Here is a 9,722-nt window from a genome sequence, read left to right as displayed (position 1 = left end):
TAAGAGATTGGTGATAGTACTGGGGGGGACAATGGGAACCCTCCCCAGCCTTTGCATAGATGGTCCTGAAAGTATGGGTCAGAGGGAGATGCTGAGTGTAGCAGGTATGGGACAACGGAAACTGAGTTCTAGGTATCAGGGTAGATGGCTTCGACAGAGACAGCAACTGGAGACTTGGTTCTGAGGATCATAAGGAGTCACAGAAGGATCTGGAGAAGAGGACAGGGTCAGAGAAGAAGCTGCAGGTCAGGCAAAGTGGATACCAGAAGGCTGGGAACCAAGACACCTGAGCCAGGTAGGGAGTACACAAGGAGGGGCTCCAATTTCACAGCCGCGCCTGAAGGAAGTCTTCCTGCATGGCCCCCACAGGCTTGCTGCTTGGGTCCAGCTGGGAGTTCACCTTCCCCTAGGGGTAAGGAGTGGAGGTTCAGCCTGGGCGTCTCCATACTACCTCTGATGAAGACAAGAAGGGTGGAGTGGGCCGCTCAGCCACCATATCATGCCAAGGGACCCTGGCACCTCCCACAGGTTTGTCTCCTTTCTCCACCCAGGAAGCTAAGCAATCATTCCTGCTGGACTTGTCAGACCTGGGACGATGCACGCTGTGGATCTCTGTGCAGTGTCCTTTCTGGAGTGTGACCATCACCATGGGCCTCTCAAGGGCTCTGCTGCCCTTCCTACTCCTGGGTAAGTTCCCTTTGCACCTCTCCTCCCCAGCAGCCCACTCCCTGGCAGTTTCTCTCAATGTTCTCCCCTCCCTCCTCTCCTCTGCAGCCTTCAGGGGTGGGCTCCTTGCCCTTCAGCCAGCTTCTGGATCTCAGCGACCCTCTGCCTCCTCCTCACACTCTGTGGGCAACTCTCAGGGCTTTGTTTCAAACACCTCCTCCAACCAGCTCCCCAGCTGGAACTTTTCAGATCAGCCTCCAGGTTCAGAAGCCTCTGCTGGAATCCCTGATTCTAACCAGTTTCCTCGGGGGCTGAATTCAAGCCATGTGCCTGGATTACTCAGGACCAATGGCTCTGCCAGGGGACAGTATCTCAGCCTTGATGTCACCTCCTCCAAAATCCCCCCTCCCAGAGTGTCTCTTGATGGTTTAGATTATCAAGATCCTGCCAAAGACTCTGGGCCTTCCTTCTCTGTCAAGACTCCAGCTTCACATATATCAGTGCAAGCCCCAGACACCAAAGAACCTATCAAGGCCTCAGGTTCAAAGCTATCCCTGGAGCATCACAATCTTGACCTTTCTGTCCAGAACCCTGGATCCAAAATTTCTTCGGAGATTTACCAGGCTGCAAGCTTCCCTCAGCAAGTGGGGGGACCCCTGGCTGTGCTAGTGGGAACCACCATCAGGCTCCCCTTGACTCCGGTCCCCAGCTCCAGTCCTCCTGCTCCTTTGGTGGTCTGGCGCCGGGGTTCCAAGGTATTGGCAGCTGGGGGTCTGGGGTCACAGGCTCCACTCATCAGTCTGGATCCCATGCATCAAGCCCGCCTGAGATTCGACCAGATTCGAGGGGGTCTGGAACTCACCTCTGCCCGGCTGGATGATGCAGGGGTGTACACAGTTGAGGTCATCAGGGGAGGAGTCTCCCAGCAGATTCGAGAGTTTGTGGTGGGTGTGTATGGTAAGTGGGCTCTGAGGTCCAGAGTGCAGGCTGCAAGTGCCTGCTCTCCTTGCAGACCTCTGGGCAAGTCTGTGCTGTGTGAATATGCATCCTTCCCAGAGGAAAGAGCCTGGGGGGTGGGAATAGACAGGGACCAGACCCCACCTTGTCTGAGGGAGGAGGTCTAAGTCTGGACTCTGAGATCTGAGAGGCCTGGATCTCACTCACGTGTAAGGGTCCGGAGGGCTAGGGTCTGAATCCATGAGAGGGAATTAAGACTGGGGTTTGGACTCGGTTCTGAAGAAGGAGGATTGAAGTCTGAACCCCTGGGTTTGAGGGAAGAAGGGTGGAGTCTGGGCCGCAGGGTCTGAAGGAGGGCTGGAGTCTGGAGTCCTGGGACTGATGGAATAAGATTGGGGTTTGAACACTTAAGTTTGAGGGCTTCGGTATGTACCTCTGGGTCCAAGGGAGGAGGGCTGAGGTCTGTATCCTGGATCTGAGGGAGGAGGGCTGAGGTCTGTATCCCTGGATCTGAGGGAGGAAGACAGAGCTCAGATTCCTGGTGCAGTGAAAGGAGAGAGGAAGGACTGAGGAGGCAGACTTGTGGCCCAGGGAGGGAGTTCTGGTGTACCGGCTCTCCAACTCATCAAAGACTGTTCTGGATCTCCAGAGCCCTTACCCCAGTTGTCAGTACAGCCCAGGGCGCCAGAGACAGAAGAAGGGGCAGCCGAGCTACGGCTAAGCTGCGTGGGGTGGAACCCAGGTAGCGGGAAGCTGAGCTGGAGTAGAGACGGACGTGCCCTGGAGTCCCCAGACCCTGAAGGCTCAGAGCCACCTCGCATCCGCGCAGAACGGGACCAGCTGCTCATCTCACGTCCAGTACGCAGCGACCACGCCCGGTACACTTGCCATGTCCGAAGCCCCTTTGGACACACCGAAGCTGCAGCTGACGTCAGTGTTTTCTGTGAGTAGGGGAATGTCACCTGAGGATTCGAGTCTTGAGTCCCCGGGGAGAATTGGGCCCAATGTCTGAATTCTTTACAGTCCAACCCCCTTGTTTTGCACCCCCCTCCAACCAAGACGGCCCGGACGCTCCTATCATTAGGGTTTCCTCGGACCGCGACGCCAGTCCTGCGCTCTACGTCACTGCGGGCAGCAATGTGACCTTGCATTGCTGGGCCCCCTCTCGGCCGCCTGCGGACATCGCGTGGAGTCTGGCGGACCCCACAGAGGCCGCAGTGCCTGCGGGGCCTCGCCTCCTGCTGCCCGCTGTGGGGCCAGGCCATGCCGGCGCTTACGCCTGCATTGCCGCCAACCCTCGCACTGGCCGCCGCCGGCGTTCAGTGCTCAACCTCACCGTGGCGGGTAAGAGATGAACAACCGTCCAGCCGGAAGAGGGAAAGCACGTGGTTGGGTATCAGCAAAGGGAGGAGACAGCAAAGGGGCGTGCCCTTCAGGGAGGGAGGAGCCAATAAGGAGGAGCTGGGGCAGCTACCGGTGGGCATGGCTGCTGGAGAAGAAGCCGAGCACGCAGAGAAGATTAGGGAAATAACTGCTGATGGACGTGCCTTCCAGGAAAGGGAGGAGCTAGCAAGTAGTTTCTGAGAAAACCTCAAGTAAGCAAGGCCGCCAGGGAAAGAGTGAAGCTAGCAAGGAAGGTACAGGGACATTCATAGGTGAGGTGGGACATCATCAGGGCGGAGCAGAGGCGTAATTATAGGGCGGGACAAGGGGCAGGTCTAGCCTGGAAGAGGGAGGACAATTTAGGTGGGCGGGGACTGTAGGAGGAGGGGTATCTGAGGGTAGAACGCTCCCCAATTGCTAATGGGCGGGACAAGCAAAATCCTGTGCATGGGGCGGGGCCGATGGGTTTGCAGATTACCGGTTGAGGGGGTGAAGGTGTCAAAAAGAAGGAGAAGAATCAGCAGGAGGAGTGAGTGGGCAGTCCTAGGAAAGGATTCTCAATCCAGTGAGCAGCAGACTTAAATGGCAGAGCGAGGTTTGAAAAAGAAAGGACTGGCCAGCCTCTTAGGCTCTGAAGTCGGATCAGTTAGAGCGGAAGGGAGGGAGTCACAAAGGGGCGGTCCATGCGGGAGGGTGAAGCTATCTGGGAAAAGAGACGGAGAGAAACCTGTAGGAGTGGAGCATCCCGCGTAGAGGCTGGATAGGGGAAGATAGAAGGGCTAAGGCTGGGTGGTCTTTTTCTGTCCGTGGCAGATCTGCCCCCCGGAGCCCCACAATGTTCAGTGGAAGGGGGTCCGGTGGACCGCAGCCTCCGCTTTCGCTGCTCCTGGCCTGGCGGGGTCCCTGCCGCCTCCCTGCAGTTCCAGGGTCTCCCCGAAGGCGTCCGTGCGGGACCAGTGCCATCCGCGCTCCTGGTGACTGTCCCCGCCCGCCCGGAGCTCAGCGGCGTCCCTGTCACCTGCCTGGCCCGCCACCTAGTGGCCACGCGCACCTGCACAATCATCCCAGGTGAGAGGGGCTGAGCCTCCTTACTATCTGTAAGGGAAGTGGATGACTTTTTCTTTGGTCCTTTGCAGTTTAAGGAAAAGGCCAGAGAGAACTTTACTTATTTTAGGAAAGCCAAACTGAACTTTCTTTGGGCGTTGGTTCTCTCCTCCCATCATGTAAGTCTCAGGGATTGAACTCTTGGTGGCAATTGCTTTTATCTACTGAGCAACCTCCTGAAACCTCAGACTTCACTTTCTTTGAAACTAGAGCAGAAACAAGGTTTTGTCCTACACTTCTGGGTGGGAAGCCAGCAGGAACAGGGTGTTTCATTCCAAACTCAGAAAGAGGGCTGTAATCGTCCAGGTATCCAGAGGTGTGTGTGTGTGTGTGTGTGTGTGTGTGTGTGTGTAATGAATAGCTAATGATAATGAGTTTCCCAGCCTAGAGTCCTATGACGTGTTCAAAACCTGTACTGAGGAAGTCGAAGCATGAATGAATGGGTGAGTGAGATGCTCAGTGGGGAAAGGTACTTGCCACCAAGCCTGATGGCTTAAGTTTCATCCCCAGAACCATGGTAGTGAAAGGCTTAAGCCAACTCCCAGCAACTTCCAGCAACAATTCCCATGTCCCCTGATCTCTACATACTTTCAGTGGCAGATGAGCACAATAGATAAATGTTTTTTTAAAACTGCCAAGAAAATGAATCAATGAATGAGAGATCGTCATCTGTCACAGAGGAGGGGCACTTGCTACTTTTTGCCTTAAAAAATGACTCATGCCTTGGCTATTCACATCCAATAAGGTCTTGTTTCTCTTAACTGGCCTTCTCCCACCAACAGAAGCCCCCCAGGAAGTGCTGCTTCAGCCAATAGTAGAGGAGACACAGCCAGGGGATGTGGTGGTGGCACTGGAGGTCACTGGCTGTCCTCCACCCTCAAGAGCATCCTGGGCCCGGCAAGGACGGCCTCTGGCTCCAGGTGGTGGGGGTCGACTACGGGTTAGCCAGGATGGCCGGAAGCTCCTCATCAGCAACTTCAGCCTGGACTGGGACCTGGGGAATTATTCTGTGCTATGCAGCAGCGCACTGGGCGCTGGAGGCAACCAGATCACCCTTACGGGTAAGCTCCACCTAAACCAAGAACACGGAGGTTCAGAAACCAGCCCTTTCCCCTCAGACCCAGCTGTCCAGGCTCCAGTCACCCTCTCAGGTCCAGGGGTTCAGACTCAGGCCCTTTCACTCAGATCCAGGTATCCAAGCATGCCTTCCCAGATCCAGGGATCCAGATCACAACCTTCCTCCTTCAGACCCAGCCCTCCTCCCTGTCTCTCATCAGATCCTCAGCATCTCCCATCTTGCCTTCTCAGGACCCTCCATTTCCTCCTGGAGGCTGCAGAGAGCTCAGGAAGCAGCAGTGCTCACCTGGGATGTCGAGCGAGGCGCCCTCCTCACAGGCTTTCACATCCAGGCGTGGACAGACAGCTCTGGCCTGGACAGAGTCACCATGAGTAGGGACTGGGTCTCCCTGCTCATTCTGGGCCCTCAGGAACGGTCAGCCATAGTGCCACTCCCTCCTCGGAACCCTGGGACCTGGGCTTTTCGAATCTTGCCCATCTTGGGGTCTCTGCCAGGGACCCCATCCCAAAGCCGAGTCTACCAGGCAGGTAAGTAGAGCTGTGGTACCTTGTCCTGCGTTTCTCATCTGACCCACCATTCTTAGTCTTTTGCATCAGACCTTTTCTTCTGTTAGTCTTGTGGGTGCTTCCGTGACAGTGTCCCAGCACCTGGTTGTCTTGAAACAACAAGTATCTGTTCTCTCATGTCTCTTTTCAAATCTTATTTGATTATTAGTTTATTTACATGTGTCATGATGTGTGTATGTGGAGTTCAGAGAAAAACTCGAGGGACTTAGTTCTAAACCCCTTTTGTCCTGAGAGTTCACGAACTCAGACTTAATGAGTCTTCTCAGGAAGGATGAGCTGGGGGCTTAGACAAATGTAAGAGCATCCCTGGGTTCTGTTCCCTGCCTCCCTTTGGTGTGTGTCTTCCAGGCTCTGCCCTGAGTCCAGGGGCCATCGCTGGCATCGTCCTTGGCTCTCTGTTGGGCTTGGCACTGCTGGCTGGCCTTCTCCTCCTGTGTATTTGCTGTCTGAGGCGTTTCCCAGGTGAGTGAGGGACCTGGGAAGAGGCAACTGCAGCCAACTGGGAGCTTCCCTAGGCAAAAGCTGAGCCATGGCCTAGCCATGTCGTCAGTGCATTAAACAACAGACTCACCTCCCTATCACCCTCTGAGACCAGCTTCTCTTCCTACTGAGCAGAGTGGCACGTTGGGGCAATCATGTGTTTCCTGGTGTTCTCTTATAGGAAGGACGTCTGTGAAAAAGCAGCACTCTCTGACCTTGGCTCCTGTGCTCACCCCACCAGCAAAAATGATACAGAGTTTGACCCCAGTGCAAACCGCACGGCCCCTTCCCATCAAAACCCAGATGCAGAAACCTCACCCAGCCAAGGCCCAACAAGTGAGTGTGGGTGTTGTTGCCTCCTGCTATGAGGACAAGTAGCTTCTTAGAAAGGAGTATTCTAATGTTTTCTAATGTCTTTCTCCTAGTTTTTCTTTTGACTTACAATGTGTTCTAATTAGGGTTACTATTGCTATGATGAAGCACCATAACCAAAGCAACTTGGGGAGAGGAAGGGTTTATTTGGCTCACATCTTTACGTCACAGACATCCAGGAAGTCAGAACAGGAACTCAAACAGGGCAGGAGCTGAAGCCATGGTGGGGTGCTGCTTACTGGCTTGCTCAACCTGCTTTCTTATAGAGCCCAGGACGACCAGCCTAGAGGTAGTCCCACCCACGGTGGACTGGGCCCTCCCATATCAAGTACTAATTAAGAAACTGCCCTACAGGCATGCCTAGAGCCCTGGCTCATGAAAAGATTTTCTCAATTGAGGTTCCCATCTCTCAGATGACTCTAACCTGTGTTAAGTTGGCATAAAACTAGCCATCGTACAAAGGTCAATAAGTTCCTTTACTTATGTATTGTTCGATTGTCTGACAACAGAGCTTTACTATGTACCATAGGCTATCTGACTAGGAGTCCTCCTACCTCTACCTCTTATGCTCAGTAGACATCACATCTGGCTTATGTGCATCTGAGGACGGGACCTGGGACCTGTCTATTCCAGGCAAATATTCTGCAAACGGAGCAACAGCCTCAGCCCCTCATGTTTTGTTTTGTTTTGAATATCAGTATTTGGACTTCTCGATCAGCTCTTACATATATTAAAAGAATAATACACTCTAATTTATCTTCCCAAGGAGAGTGAGATATGACTTCTATTTCCTATAAAAATTAGTTAAGACTTCCATTTATAAACTCTGAGGCGGATAGAATTTGTTTTCCCATAAAAGTTGGGCTGCTGGATGCCTAAGCTCCCAGGGGTGTCTGGACGGTTTTCACTGGTACACAGAGGGTCCACACCTGTACTCACAGTGCTTGGGAGGCTAAAGCAGGTGGCTCACTGCAAATTCAAGGTCACCCTGGATGTTACAACAGGACTCGGTCTCAGAAAGGCAAAATGAAAAACAAAAAACAAACAAACAAAAAAGAAAGAGAGAAAGGAAAAAGGAAAGGGAAGAGAAGGAGGAGGAGAGGGAACTCAGCTAGTTTCCTGTAAGATTTATTTTTATTTTGTGTGTGAAAGTGATCGGCTTGCATGTATGCCTGTCTACTGTAAGCATGTAGTGCTCTCAGAGGCCAGAAGAGGGCGTCAGATCCCCCAAACTGGAATTACAGACAGTTGTGAACTGCCACATATATACTGGGAATTGAACACAGGTCCTCGGTAAGAGCAATGCATGCTCTCAACCACTAAGCCATCACTCTAGTCCCTCAGCTAGTTTCTGAAAGACTCAGGCTATAGATAGAAGGTTGAGTGGGTATGTCATTTTGTACCCTGGATACTCCCAGAAGTCACTTCATACCCTGCCTCTCTTCTAGGTCATCAGCTCCAGTCCAGCTCTCTGTCCAAGTGGTAGCCCGTGGACTGTTCGGGCAGCCACCCAAGTGTGACAAAAGCCGGTGGTCCACTTTCCATGAAGTGTTTTGGGGTACGGCATCCTGCTTTGGCCCAGCAGTATGGGGCTTTCTATGCCTGAAGACTTCTTGTCTCCCTCTTGTCTCAGAAGACACAAACTGTCCTTTTGCACCTAAGGGCACCAATGTGACTCTGGGACTAGGAGAGCCACTTGCAGACAGGTGAATGTGGTTGGCACAAACTCAGAGGCCTCATGTAGAGCTTTCTGTTTAGCTCCAAGCTGGAAGAGGAGCCTGGCCACAGTGTTTGCAAAGGTCTGCTACCTTCTCCTGTCCGCAGCCACATCCCCTCAGCCTCCAGAGACTCTCGTCCATCATCCAACACATCAGCATCCCATATCTCCCTCCCTTCCCCATCTCTTGATTTCCTTTTTGCTTTGTTTTGTTTGACTCATAATCTCATGTAGCCCAGGCTGGCTTCAGACTAAATAGCCCAGACTGGGCCTGAACTAGTGTCTGTCCTGCCCCAGTCTCACAAGTGCTGGAATTCAGGCAAGAGCCACCTCACCCACCACTTTCTGTTTCTTTGTTTCCCCCTGTTTGTTTGTTTGTTTGTTTGCTTGTTTGTGGGAAAGGATCCCATAACACAGACCTTGCTGGCTTCACACTTCTCAGTCTCCTGCCTCAGCTTCCTGGGAGTTGAGGTAACAGCCATGTACACCATGACTACTCACTATCCTCTCTAAAGTTTTCTGTGGCTGTACATAGTGTCTAGACATCCTTCAGTCTGTGCATTTTAACCTTTGGGGCCTGTGGTTTGGTCTCTGTCAACCCCTGTGACTTCTCTACGATAAACCTTCTGCCAACGACACTCCACCCTCCAGCTCTTTGTCCCTAGAGTTTGCTCTGCCTGGACACTTCTCTTTCCAATGTCACTGATTTCTCAAGGCTTGAAGGCCCTTACCACATCAGGACTTCCCTCTCTCCCCCAGCCCCCAGCTTCCTTCTCATCCTGTGAGTGTATAATGACAGATAGCGATAACTTTCCCTCTCTGAACTGAGAGTTCAGTGAGGCACACACCACACGTATCCCAGCAGGAACAGAGCCTGGCATATAGCAGGCACTCAATAAATACTCATGGAGTGATGAAATGTGGTGATGCCTGTGAAGGGCTACTGCTGTTGTTCCCTGGCAAGATATATCTTCCTTTTTCAACCAGAGTTCTCACAGAAAATTTAGAGTTACAACAGTGAGGATTCTTATGGCTGCAAGCAGCAGTCATCAGGCTTCATAGTGCAGGGTAATACAAGCACTTGGGAGGTTGAGGTAGGAAGATCATATGCTTAAGGCCAGTGTCTCACAGGGAGACCTGTCTCAAAACATTAACGATATGTTTCCATAGTAGAGCCACTGTCTAGAATCCCCCTGAAGGACTGGGGCGTGGCTCAGTGGTAGAGCCTCTGCCTAGAATCCCCCAATGAGGAGCTGTGGGCGTGGCTCAGTGGTAGAGCCTCTGCCTAGAATCCCCCAATGAGGAGCTGTGGGCGTGGCTCAGTGGTAGAGCAGCTGCCTAGAATCCCCCAATGAGGGGCTGTGGGCGTGGCTCAGTGGTAGAGCCCCTGCCTAGAATC

General features: G+C 52.9%; 1 protein-coding gene across 1 annotated transcript; it reads left to right on the top strand.

Moving 5' to 3' along the window:
- The first annotated feature begins 459 nt into the window (after nt 1-459).
- Nucleotides 460-9,237, top strand: Vsig10l (V-set and immunoglobulin domain containing 10 like). Its single transcript, XM_028785767.1, has 10 exons — nt 460-687; nt 775-1,623; nt 2,273-2,566; nt 2,683-2,967; nt 3,820-4,074; nt 4,893-5,171; nt 5,419-5,715; nt 6,103-6,216; nt 6,416-6,570; nt 8,055-9,237. Exons 1-10 carry the CDS (start codon nt 648-650, stop codon nt 8,124-8,126), a joined length of 2,640 nt encoding a protein of 879 aa, XP_028641600.1. The 5' UTR covers nt 460-647; the 3' UTR covers nt 8,127-9,237.
- Nucleotides 9,238-9,722: the final 485 nt, after the last annotated feature.

This window comes from Grammomys surdaster, unplaced genomic scaffold (genome assembly GCF_004785775.1).
Source record: "Grammomys surdaster isolate TR1022 unplaced genomic scaffold, NIH_TR_1.0 125349, whole genome shotgun sequence".
NCBI classification, from domain to species: Eukaryota; Metazoa; Chordata; class Mammalia; order Rodentia; family Muridae; genus Grammomys; species Grammomys surdaster.
The sequence above is the reverse complement of the archived record's forward strand: the minus strand, read 5'-3'. Positions and strand labels throughout refer to the sequence as shown.

What these genes read in the sequence shown, in the direction of transcription:
- Vsig10l (XM_028785767.1), top strand. Translation starts at nt 648, where the DNA reads ATGGGCCTCTCAAGGGCTCTGCTGCCCTTCCTACTCCTGG. An exon ending in GCTGCCCTTCCTACTCCTGG is followed by an intron (nt 688 to 774) that starts GTAAGTTCCCTT and finishes TCTCCTCTGCAG; the next exon opens with CCTTCAGGGGTGGGCTCCTT. An exon ending in CACCTGCACAATCATCCCAG is followed by an intron (nt 4,075 to 4,892) that starts GTGAGAGGGGCT and finishes TCCCACCAACAG; the next exon opens with AAGCCCCCCAGGAAGTGCTG.